At 44.2% G+C, this 12,260-nt stretch overlaps 1 protein-coding gene across 2 annotated transcripts; it reads left to right on the top strand.

Moving 5' to 3' along the window:
* Positions 1–1,623: 1,623 nt before the first annotated feature.
* Fbxo5 (F-box protein 5) lies at positions 1,624–8,292 on the top strand. Of its 2 annotated transcripts, XM_031353631.1 has the most exons (6): positions 1,714–1,861; positions 3,912–4,022; positions 4,621–5,272; positions 5,886–5,976; positions 7,035–7,214; positions 7,625–8,292. In XM_031353631.1, the coding sequence occupies exons 3-6, from the start codon at positions 4,656–4,658 to the stop codon at positions 7,874–7,876; spliced, it is 1,140 nt and encodes a 379-aa protein (XP_031209491.1). In that variant the 5' UTR covers positions 1,714–1,861; positions 3,912–4,022; positions 4,621–4,655; the 3' UTR covers positions 7,877–8,292. The 2 variants fall into 2 exon arrangements, with proteins under 2 accessions (XP_031209490.1, XP_031209491.1); XM_031353630.1 differs by lacking the exon at positions 3,912–4,022 and having other exon boundaries at positions 1,624–1,861.
* Positions 8,293–12,260: the final 3,968 nt, after the last annotated feature.

Below are 12,260 nucleotides of genomic sequence, written 5' to 3'. Positions count from 1 at the left end.
TTTTAGTATCTTTCATTTACTGAAAATTTTGATTGCCAAATTCCTTCTCATTAGTATATAAACTTCTTTAAAGACAGGGCTCGTGTCTTTTCAGCCATTTTTACTTAGAGGCTCAGTTCTCGGGTACAAAACAGAAAAAGCTGTCAAGATTTTGGGAAGCAACACCACCCACATCATTTTTATGCAACACTTTCAAACGTGAAAATGCCAGAAAACTAGGGATAATAAAAGAATTTAGATAAAAACTGGATCCATTCAGCATTTGTATGACTCAGTCCAATCTAGGTCCCGCCTTACACAGGAGCTACAAGGAACGCTACTCGAAAGTCACATACTCTTGCAGAAAAGCAAGAGGGAAATGGCAAGCGGAGGGATTTGGCATATCCTGTAGCTTTACTGCGCTGTATTCTGAATAGGAGTTCGGTGTGTTGTCACCACTCAGAAATAACTTCAAGGTGTGCAATGCCCAGCATCTTTAGTGGTGCACTACAGCTCACCACCAGACTTCATAATACTTTCTTTTTTTTTTTTTTTTTTTTTTTTTTTTTTTTTTTTTTTTTGGTTTTTCGAGACAGGGTTTTTCTGTATAGCCCTGGCTGTCCTGGAGCTCACTATGTAGACCAGGCTGGCCTCGAACTCAGAAATCCGCCTGCCTCTGCCTCCCAAGTGTAGGGATTAAAGGCGTGCGCCACCACCGCCCGGCTTTATAATATTTTCAGTCTCGCCTTTGATACAAAAGTATCCACGTAGCCAGGGCCCTCCACCCCAAAGAAACGGGAGTCTGACTTATTTAGGACTTATTAGGTGAGCAGGTCGGCTGTCTCTTGAGCCTAACCTAGAAGGTAAAGAACACATAAAATACAAATTAATTCTTTAAGAATTCATGGTGGTTGAAGACGCAAAAGAATGCAATGGCTAGGCCGCGCCCTTGGCCTCGGGGAGGCGCCAAGCCAAGGGACGCCGAGGTCCCGCTGCGCGCCGTCCGCGGGGCAAGGGCGGTTCTCCGGTCACACGTCCCTCCCAGCTAGTCCGCCCCGCCTGGAGGGAACCGCCAGGCCTCTGGTGCGCAAGCGCCAACCCGCCAAGTCCGTAGCCGCCGCCGCACAGTACGCAAGCGCAGGCGCTCCAGGCAGGGGGCGGAGCCAATTTAGGAGGGAGAGTAGAGCGCGCCGAAATCCTAGAGAGGCGGGTCCGGAGCTAGGGGGACGGGCCTGTCTTCCGGAAGGTGTGGACTTAGGGTGGCGGGTTTGCAGCTCTGCAAACTCGCACTTAACAGACGATGGAGGAAGACTGGAGCCCCGTCTGTGCCCATCACAGACTTTCAGGCAGAAGTCGGAGCTGTACCCAGGACACGAGGACTCTCGGGAGGCCGGTTCGCGGGATAACGGGGTGTGGGGGGCGGGGGAGGGCAGCATGGCGGGTCCTACGCAGACGCCCCGCCGCCTTCGCAGGCCACGCCTACGTAGGCCTTCTCGCCAGCTCCCTCAGCATCTTTGGGGAGGCGAGGATCTGGGTGTGTGGGCGGGACCCTGGCTCCAGGGCTGGCTCCGCCCCCGAGCCCTCCTATTGGGCAGGCGAGGGCGTCCTCTCATGCCGCCTGCCTATTGGCACGCGCGTGGAAACGCCGCGCCCCATTGGTCTGTTCCGATTTGGGCACCAAATTCAAAGATTTTAAAAGTACCAGCTGGCGCCTTTTAAGAGCCACGGCTCGGCGCAGCGGCTGGCCGTCTCTTTCCTGCGGTCGGCACCACCTCACCTGCATTGGAGCCCGAGTTTTCCGGCATGAGCCGGTGCACTTGCAGTGATCTGCGCCGGCCGTCCTCCTGTCCCTGCTGTCTTGGCGCGCGGACGACCGTGGACGGTGAGTGTGAGGCCGGGCATCGTGGAAACCCTCACTCTGTGGCCGCAGCCTCAGAGACGGGGTGCATGCAGATCGCGGTGTTGCGGGCTTCAGGCGACCTCTGGGGCCCGGGACTTGGGGGGAAGGAGGCGCGGGGGCAAGGGTGGCTGGTTGGTGCAGAGTGAGTGGGACAGATGTGGTCGGCATTGTACGGGGTCCGACAATCCCGTCCCACCCAGGGACCCCGCACTGGGGACAAGCGAGGTAGTGGCTTATGCGCGCCGGATTCTATCCCACCCCCTGCCCGGGCGCCAAATACCCCCTCCTTTCCCCTCCCCCACCCATGCTCGAGCTGTTGATAGGACTGTGGGACTCCAGGCTGGCCAGATGGCCCCATCTCTAGCCCCTACACCCCCCCCATTTCACTGCAGCTTTCATCTACCTCACATTCAAACTCAGTCTACTAAACTTTTTTACCTCAGAGCTCTGGCTGGAGAGCGCGGGAGATTGAGCTCCTCGCTTATCTCCCGCCTTCCCTCGTGCACCGCGCCCTCGGGGCACCTCCCTCCACCGACCCCCCTCAGCATTTCTAGGGGCTCCTTCCCAGCTCCCGCCAAATGTAAAGGACCCCCAGCCCCCGCCTGTCCACTGTACCAAGTGGAGAAAGATTTATTTTCTCTCCTTTTTTGCCTCTTCCCAGTAAGTCTCAAGGCCTGGAGTTAGCAGGGGAGGGTTTTAAAAAGCGCTTTTTCCCCCCATAAAACTATGAATTTGCCTGTAGTGGTTAGTTGGTGAAAGAATCGAGGAGGGGTTGATTAATTTTCCGCTGTTTTGAAGAATTAGTGGTCACTTATTCCAGAGCTTAGGTGAGAGCAGAGAAAAATCAGTTTTTTTTTTTTTAATTCTTCTTGGGATCTTAATGAAAGATGCATCGGTTTTACCCTAGAAATGTTCAAAACTGAAAGAAAAAGCAATTCTATATATAACTTCGATAATCTTCCTTTATCAGAAAAGGAATTAAGTCTTGAGAAGAAACTACTAGCTTAGCAGAATGTGTTTGTAAAGGATTACCTGAGTCTCCCTTAAAAAATAAATTTAATGGTTTTACGATGGGATTCTTTTGCTCAGCTTTCCTCCTCAGGAAATAACTTGCTGCCTCCAAGTCCCCTCCCCCACTTGGTTTACAGGCTTGAAGAAACTAAAAAAATACTAGTACATTTAAATATTTTTCAAAGTACGCTTAAAGGTTTTCTCTTGACTTAACACTTTCAATCACCTTTCCTCACCCTTCCCCAAAGAACGGATGGTGCTTGACCTTGGCCACATGGCTGGGTACTGAGATTGAAGCCAAAGTTAACATATGGAAGAGCTATGCAGCAATAATTACAGTATTTAATGTGGAGTGTAAAGCCCGAGTTTATAAGTTAAACGATAGGTCAGACTTGGTGCATATTATAACTATCAACCTTCCCCCCATCCCATGATTGGCCAAGGGGTGCTAATGTGAGTTTTAAAACATTGAAATATTTTCCCATTTTTTTCTGTAAGTTCATTTTAAGGACAGCCTCCCGCCCCCAAAGCTAATGGAAAAGCTTGTCCAAAAGCTCAATAGAGATTTTACATTTGAGGTGATGCCAGCATGTTTGCCTTCTTGTGACTTACTAGGTGAGAAACATATGCTTCTGATCAGACCATTTAATACAGCTTTGTTTTCTTCTCCATTCTGTGGATGGGAAAACTGAGGCCAAGTTTTTGCCATTAAGTGGATATCAGATGAATGAAATAGCAAGACTAGACGTGTGCCCCACATTTGTTTGATTGGAGGGGTATGGAATTCTTTAATCTGTCTTTATGTCTGCTCAACAACATGAACAGAATATAAAATATTTCTTATTTAGGAACACTTAACTTGATCTCTGAAATTCTCTTGATCTCAGATGGATTTAGCTAATATATGTGTGTATATGTATATACATATATATATACACACATATTATATATATACATACATATATACGTATGTGTATATATATTCCAGATTTTTATCTTCTGATACTTTTCTCTAATTTAGAAAACAAAAAAGAGAGAGTCCTGAAGTCTGGAAAAGTTAGCATGTGAAATGCAGTCCCGGGCCAACTGGAACAGCTCTTGAGATCGAGAATTAGAGCAGTTTGAACCAAAGGTAAACATTGTGAATGGTAGGCCAAGAGCATTTCTCTGCACTAGGGTTTTCTTGCTCCTGCAAGTCCTCTGTCTCAAAGAAATGAGGCAATGCATTCCCAGTCTCAGTTCAGAGGAACTGACTAAGGGGAGTCATGAAAGGGACAGCCAGGGCAGGAGGCGGATGTGCTTTCCCATCAGCTCACCTGTACCTACTCACATAAAAATAGAAGAAAACAACTTCATAGCTGTTGACCTGATCACTTGTGCAGCATGACTTTTGGTGTGTCCACAGAGAAGAGTGAAATGGGGGAAAGGAGATTTAGTTCATTAGTTCAAAGGACACCTATGGAAATGATAGCTAGATGGGATGTGACATCTAGAACTGTGTCATGGATGGGTTTTAGTTAATAGTATTGAGTTAATATTTTGTTTATTGGCACATGCACACTATGTAATAATAATTCCATAGTAATGGAAGCTACCCATTTCTGGTGCTAGGTATATAAAAAAGGGTTATGATATTTACTGTAAGACCCTGGGTTCACTCCTCAGCAAGAGGTCGGGGAACAAGTTAACATAAAAGTGATTTTTATTCTGTTTCTTGTGTTCTTCTGTAGGTTATAAAGAAGAAAGCTCTGTTGTTTCTGTTACAATGAAGTGTTTTAATTGCAACCCTGATCTTTCTGAGCTGGAAGTGGTGAAGCCTGAGGACAGTAGGAGAGGTTCCTACAGTCCTGTGTGTTTGGAACCTTCCTGTAAGGATTGTGTTAGAAACCAAGAAAGGCTGTCTTTTGCCGAGTCACCAATTATGGGACATGATAACAAGGAAAACCAACGTGTACAAAACATACTGGACAGTTCAAAAGAAACAGAAGAGCTAGAGGCCGGTAGACTGTATGAAGACAGTGGCTACTCATCGTTCACACAAAGTGACCCGGAGGATGGCATTCTTATCCTGGAGAACTTCAGAAACAGTCCCCAGGCCCATCGGCTGCCGTCGCAGAGCCTAGACCAGCATCCCAACAAAAACCTGCTGCCTGTCCTGCATTTTGAAAAAGTGGTTTGCTCAACATTAAAAAAGAATAGCAAGAGAAACTCTAAAGAAATGCTGAAGGAAGTTATCGCCAGTGAAAACTTTAGACTACAAAATATAATTGGCAAGAAAATGGGCCTGGAACACCTAGATATCCTGGCCGAGCTCTCCCGGAGGGGATTTAAGCACCTGTTGGCTAATATTTTGACAAAGCTCAGTGGCATGGACTTAATAAGGTGAGTTTAAGTGTGTTGCACACTGCATGTAGTAGATAACAAAGGACCTGGTTGTGCAGACCAATGTAAAGTGGCCTTACAGTGCTGACTTTAATGTTTGGTTGACATTTGAAATGGAAGAAAATGTGTGGAAATCTACATCCAGTCTTGTCACTTTGAATTTCATAGTCTTGCCATTAAAAGGATGTATTCTATCCTGAATTATCTGGCTAGCTGAAATGAAATGGGTAGTGAAAGTGGTTTCTATTACTGGCTGGTTTTTATATTCAGCATTGTGAAGTGTGCCATTTCAGTTAATGTAATAGATTTTTCAAAATTGGCTAAAGTAGCCTAGTGTCCTGTCAAGCAACTAAGGTGGAGGTGTATACACTGTACTAATGTAAAATTGCTTATCCCGATAGATACTCAAGAAGAAAATGGATACAAGTTTGGTGGGAGCTTTTAAAAAACTTAAAATTTTGGCCCTTTGGTAGTCTGGCTAAGCACGAATAGCTAGGCTCTGTCCTTCCCAGATCTTACTCTCCCCAGTGTCTGTGAGTAGTCACTCGGGAGCTTCTGACCATCGGCTTCTGTTCTCCGTCGGACTTAGACCTTTGTCTTCTTTGTTTTCTAGTCTGTCTAAAGTGAGCAGAATTTGGAAGAAGATACTGGAAAATGACAAGGGAGCATTCCAGCTATACAGCAAAGCCATGCGGAGAGTCATTGTAAGTCTTTCAAAGTACTGTTTTCTTTCTCATTTTTGTGGTTCTTTAAGACAGGGTTTCTCTGCATAGCCCTAGCTGTCCTGGAACTCACTCTGTAGACTAGGCTGGCTCAGAAATACACCTGCCTCTGCCTCCCAAGTGCTAAGATTAAAGGCATGTGCCACCACCACCCAGCTTTTTTTTTTCCCCTTCTCCAAAGCGCTTTTTTCTTAAGCTGCCATTGCTTTTTTAGAGGTAGAAACAAATGCTTGTAAATTCCTTAAATTCATTTAAAAAAAAAAAGAATGTAAGTTTCCCAGGGAGAAAGGGTGTGGGACACTGGCAGTGTGTGGATCTTCTATAGAACTCATTAATAAGCCCAAGTTTAAAAAATTCTACTTTGAGCCGGGCGGTGGTGGTGCATGCCTTTAATCCCAGCACTTGGGAGGCAGAGGCAGGCGGATTTCTGAGTTCAGCCTGGTCTACAGAGTGAGTTCCAGGACAGCAAGGACTACAGAGAAACCCTGTCTCGAAAAACAAAAAAAAAGAATTCTACTTTGAGGCGCACCACAAAGTGGCCTCAAGCAAGGAACCGGTTGAGAACTGCTGGTATAGAGGAAGAGTTTAATTTTCTGAAGTACTTGCTAATTGTGGTATTTCTGATCATTATATGATTGAAATATGCCCCTAAGACAGGGTGGTGGCAAGTGTCTGTAATCTTGGAATGCTGGAGGCTTGAGAAATTTAAAGACAGCCTGAGCTACATCTTGAAACCTCTTCTCAAAAACCTAAAATAAGTGTGTTTAACTGACTGCTGCCATCTATTGGTAGTGGGAAGAATGACCACTTGTTCTGTAGACAGGACTGAAGTCTTGGCCTTGGCTAGTTTAAAAGGCACCTTGAATTCCTAATGGGCTTCTCTGATTCAGACTTTGAGTGAGTTCCTTTTGGAGTGTTTCTGTGCATAGTTCTGTCCAGTGGAGGGCTGGGTATTCCATTCCTGTGGGTTCCCTTTATCAACCGCAAATACAAGGAGTACAAAAAAGAATTGAAAGTCTTTTTTAAAAACTTTCCATCAGGAAAGCAGTAAATTGTCACTACATGCTACAACCAGAGGATATGTCGTGAGCAGACCTGCACTAACTTCTGTTCAAAAGTCATCGACCTGGACACCCCCCAAAAAAGATGTTCAAGTCAAGTCCTCTAGTGAGCGTGGTCAGAAAGGTTCTACGTACAGCCGGCACACCGAGTTCTTGGAGGTAACTATCAGGAACATTTTAGAAACGAGGAACACTTATAGTTAATAAAGTAAGAAAGAAGATTTCATAGGACAGTTTGGCACTACATGCTATCTAGGGTCTGCAACTAAATTATGTCACATGATGTTTGGGTTTGTAGTAAAGCATTAAGGTAGTGGAGGTCACATCTTCTGTCCCTTTTATCTACTCTGTATTGACCTTGAAATATCTCAGGACTCCCATTTTATAGTTGCTACGGTCAAAAAGAGTACAGCTGAATATAAGGTATACCTTGCAGGAGTTTAAGGGCTCCTATTATTCTGAACCCATTAGGTGGTATACATCTTTGTTGGAGTCATAGCTCCCCTTCCTGGTTTAGTAACAAATTCATTCAGGATACTAAAATACACATGGATTTCTTTTTCTTCCAGGTGGCAAAGACATTGAAGAACAATGAAAGCCTCAAAGCCTGTGTTCGCTGTAATTTCCCAGCAAAATATGACCACTACTTAGAGCGAGCAGTCTGCAAACGAGAAAGCTGTCAATTCGAATATTGTACAAAGTGTCTGTGTGCTTACCATAACAACAAAGACTGTTTGAATGGCAAGATCCTAAAAGCCAGCTGTAAAGTGGGTCCTTTGCCTGGAACCAAAAAGAGTAAAAAGAACTTACAAAGACTGTGACCTTTTAGTAATCCACTGTAGATCTTAAGGGCTACTTAAAAAAAACCCATTCAACTTTAACTTAAAAAGTAAATAATTATGATGCCTTTTGTGAATGAAGGAGTTAATTTTCCTTAAATGCCAAGATTGACTTATAAAAACAAACTGAATATCTATTTATCTTAGATACTAAGATAAAATTGACTGGACTTTTTGTCAAGGCAGGGCTGTGTGGTCTTTTGTATGGAGTCTTGAACATATACTTCAGTGTTAGTATGGGAAAAATGCTTTACCAAATTTGTATCAAACTTATCAACTTGTGTCTGTCGATTTAAATGTTTCTCAGTGTGAGCTGTTTTCTGTCTGTAAATATCTGTTTTCACGTGCCAAAGAAAATAAAAATAAAGTACACGTAATTATATTTAGTTACAGTAAAATTGTTATAGGCTTAATGATGTGTGCTGTTTTTATAAATGTGTTAGCCCTGGAAATAAGTGCATTAAGCTATGAAGGGAATAGGGTGGATCATGTCCCCAGAGGGCTTATATCCTCCCTGAGTTCTCTCCCAGTAGCTTATCTTGTAAGTCATACAGATAAATATCTTAGTTGATACAGCAACTCCTTAAAACAATGAAGGACCTCTGTGTTTATCCACCAGCAAAAGCATGAGGGCACTTTCTGTCTCCACAAGACCCATCACCTTAGGGAGCCTAAGGGGCATTTAGTGCCGTATCTGTTCACCAAGAAGTTAGTCATTCTTTGGTTTTATCTTATTTTAGAAAATTCTAGATAACCTGTAGTGCTGGTTTAGTGGTTTCTGTCAGTCACCTTATGCATTCGAGAAATCTATCCTTCAGTTTTAAAGAATAACTTTATTGCATATAAGTTCAGTGAGTGGTTACTTCATTTCAGGATTGTTTTCTATTTCTCTGTGTAGCCTTGTCTGTTGTGGAACTTGCTCTGTAGACCAAGCTGGCCTCCAGTTTACAGAGATCCTGATGGGAAATACATGCACCATCACTTGGCTCATTTCAGAATTTGAAATCCACCTGTCTTAGGGTTTAACTACTGTGAACAGACACCATGACCAGGATAACATTTAATTGGGGCTGGCTTAGAGGTTCAGAAGATCAGTCCATTATCAAGGCAGGAGCAGGGCAGCATCTAGGCAGGGGTGGGACTGGAGGAATACATCTTAAGGCTGAAGTTCTACGTCGAAGTCAGCTAGTGGAAGACTGACTTCTAGGCAGCTAGGATGAGGCCCTAAAAGCCTACAAGGACATACCTACTCCAATAGGGCCACACCTAATAGTGCCACTCCCTTAGCAGAGCCTGTGCAAACCATCACACCATCTGTCATTGCTTCCCTGGCTTTAGGGATTCCTGACAAGGTGTTTCCTTAGTGGGATTACATGTGGAGATAATCTGACACCTTGAAGCTGTCAGTATTCTGTACTACTAGCATCATATATAACGGCACGGAACGGGGATTTTGATTTTGTGTTTTGACAATTTTGATATCCGAGTGCATCCTGGAGTTGGTGGTCCATTTTTCTCCTTTGATTTAGAGAATTAGTATGTCAAGAGGGTTTCTTTGTATGGCCCTGGAACCCAGAGATCTGCCTGCCTCTGCTGGAATTAAAGTTGTGTACCACTGCTTGACTTTGAGGAATTTCCATAGTTGCATCAAATAGGGTTTTTTGTTGTTGGTTTTTGTGGTTTTGGTTTTTCGAGACAGGGTTTTTCTGTATAGCCCTGGCTATCCTGGAACTCACTCTGTAGACCAGGCTGGCCTCGAACTCTGAAATCTGCCTGCCTCTTCCTCCCAAGTGCTGCGATTAAAGGCATGAGCTACCACTTCCCGGCATCAAATAGGTATTTTGTATCATTAATCTGTGCCTCAATTTCTTCAACATCACTGGTATCAGATTTGGTTTCTTGGTTGTATCCCAAGCTTTGGAAGTCGAGATTGACTCCCCCTAGCTCTTATTATGTAAATGTAATCATCCCTAAGTAGGTGATCCTAGCCTCACCAATTCTGGGTTGTGGTGGGGGCAGGGGGGATATCTTAGGGTTACTATTGCTGTTGATGAAACACCATGGCCAAAAACAATTTGAGAAGAGTTATTTCACTCATATATCATTTCATCATCAAAAGCAGGCAGGACAGGAATCTGGAGGCAGGAGCTAAAGCAGAGGCCATAGAGGAATGCTGCTTACTGGCTTGCTCACCATTCTTCAGGCTTACTCAGCCTGTATCCCCCCAACTCCCTCTGTCCTCTCCTTGCCAATTGGTTTTGGTTTGAGACAATTTCTCTGTGTCCCTGACTATTCTGGAACACATTAGACCAGGCTTTCCTTGAACTCAAGAGATCCACCTCTCCTTGTCTTCCAGGATGCTGAGATTAAAGGAATGGGGCACTTCACCACAGGGTTCTCAGCCTGCTTTCTTACAGAACATGGCTATCAGCACAAGGATGGTACATCTCTTCCCCCGCCCCCCAACACCACCACTACCCCTCCCACCCCCATCAAGCTGGGTCTGTCTCTATCAATCACTAAGAAGATGGCCTACAAGCTCACCTACAGGCCATTCTTATACTAGAATTTTCTTGACTCCAGTTCCTTCTCTCTTCTCAGATGATTCTAGCTTGGGTCAAGTTGACAAAACTAGCCCTCACACTAGAGGGGCTTCCCATTGATTTTCTTGCTTTTCTCTTATTTGTTGAGCTTTCCTCCTAGATTTCTGGGGTTTGTTGCTGTAGTTTGCCTATTTCTTGACTCAGAATCTTTCTTGATTTGCCTTCTCCATTCCATCCGTTTTATTTTGGTCCCTTTTAAGATCACTGATCAGTTTTAAAACCTGACTGAAGTTCTGTCAGCCTTTTCCATAGCTTTCCTGAGCTTTCAAAGGAGTCATGCTGCAAGACTGACTCCTGTTTTACTGCATCTTTTGATTGACATATTTATTGTGATGGAGATCTCTTCTAGTTTGGTGGGGGGGGGGGCGGGTCTTACTAAGCTGTTGCAGTATTACCAGAAAAGAAATCAAGTAGCTGTAAATTGCAATTGAGACTTCTGGGAGTAGTGCCAGCACCCCCATTTGCCCCAGGTACACACACATACACAGTGCTGGGCATTTGGGTCTCTATATCTTTGAACAGTATGTAGGCTTCCCACCCTTAACTGTCTTCTCTGTTTCTCTAAGCTTAGCAGCCCTGTCACCTCTTTCTTGTTTTTAAAATACACTTCATTTTGTTTGTTTGCTTGTTTTTTTTCGATTTACTTATTTTTATTTTATGTATGTGAGTACCCTGTGGCTATCTTCAGACGTACCAGAAGAGGGCGTCATCCTATTACAGATGGTTGTGAGCCAGCATGTGGTTCTGGGAATTGAACTCAGGACGTCTGGAAGAGGAGTCAGTACTCTTAATTTCTGAGCCATCTCTCCAGCCCCCACTTCTTTTCATGAGATAGTATCTTCCCTTTGTTACCAAAACTTTTGCTCAATGGTTTGGAGGGAGCTTCCAATCCAGTCCATTTAGTTTTTGGAGAAAATGTCAATATGTCTATGTTGTTGTGCTGGCAAATTCAGATCAGTTCAGTTTGTTGGTGTTGTTGTTGTTAACTTGAAACAAGTTAGGACCACCTAGGAAGAGGGAAATCCTCTATTGAGAAAAAGCCTTCATAAGATTAGTCAATAGAGAAACCTGGGGAGCATTTTCTTGATGAATGTGTATGAGAAAACCCAGTCCACTGTCAGTGGTACCATCCCTGTATGCATGGCCCTGGGTGTAGGCAAAAGGAAGCTTTGCAAGCCACAGAGCAAAAGAGTACTTACTGTTTCGTGGTCTGCTTCAGTTCCTGCATCCACCTCCTGCCCTGAGCTCCTACCCTGAGCTCCTGACCTGCCCTCCCTTTCTGATGGACTACAACTGTAAACTATGACCTGAAACAAACCCCTTCTCCCCCCCCCCCCCCAAATTGCTTCTGTTTGTAGTGCTTTATCACAAATTGCAAAGTAACCTTTTAAGGACGCACAGAGATATTTCCCAAATTGGTGTCCTTTTCTCAAGAATTGCACGAGAGTTCCATTTCCTTTTCCAGTTCCTGTCAACACTCAGTAGAGTCTGTAGTTTTGGCCACTGTGCTGCCAGGGCAGTGGTGGTACGTTTGTATAGCTTTCATTTATTTCCTAATGACGGGTGGATGCTGAGCATCTCTCCACGTTACTTGGCTTCATACATTTTCCTTGGTGAAGTGTGAACTTAAGTGACCTTTGCTTACATTGCTATCTTACTGGAGTTTGAAGGTATATATTCTTGGTCAGATGCCTTATTCACCTGTCTCTTGTCTTTCTTTCTTTCTTTCATTTTTTTTTTTTAAGATATTTTCTTTATTTACA

The sequence above is a fragment of the Mastomys coucha genome, unplaced genomic scaffold (assembly GCF_008632895.1).
Source record: "Mastomys coucha isolate ucsf_1 unplaced genomic scaffold, UCSF_Mcou_1 pScaffold5, whole genome shotgun sequence".
NCBI classification, from domain to species: domain Eukaryota; kingdom Metazoa; phylum Chordata; class Mammalia; order Rodentia; family Muridae; genus Mastomys; species Mastomys coucha.
Note: the sequence above shows the minus strand (reverse complement) of the source record. Positions and strands in the feature narration are given on the sequence as shown.

What these genes read in the sequence shown, in the direction of transcription:
- Fbxo5 (XM_031353630.1), top strand. Translation starts at nt 1,783, where the DNA reads ATGAGCCGGTGCACTTGCAGTGATCTGCGCCGGCCGTCCTCCTGTCCC. An exon ending in CGCGCGGACGACCGTGGACG is followed by an intron (nt 1,862 to 4,620) that starts GTGAGTGTGAGG and finishes GTTCTTCTGTAG; the next exon opens with GTTATAAAGAAGAAAGCTCT. An exon ending in AGTGGCATGGACTTAATAAG is followed by an intron (nt 5,273 to 5,885) that starts GTGAGTTTAAGT and finishes TTTGTTTTCTAG; the next exon opens with TCTGTCTAAAGTGAGCAGAA.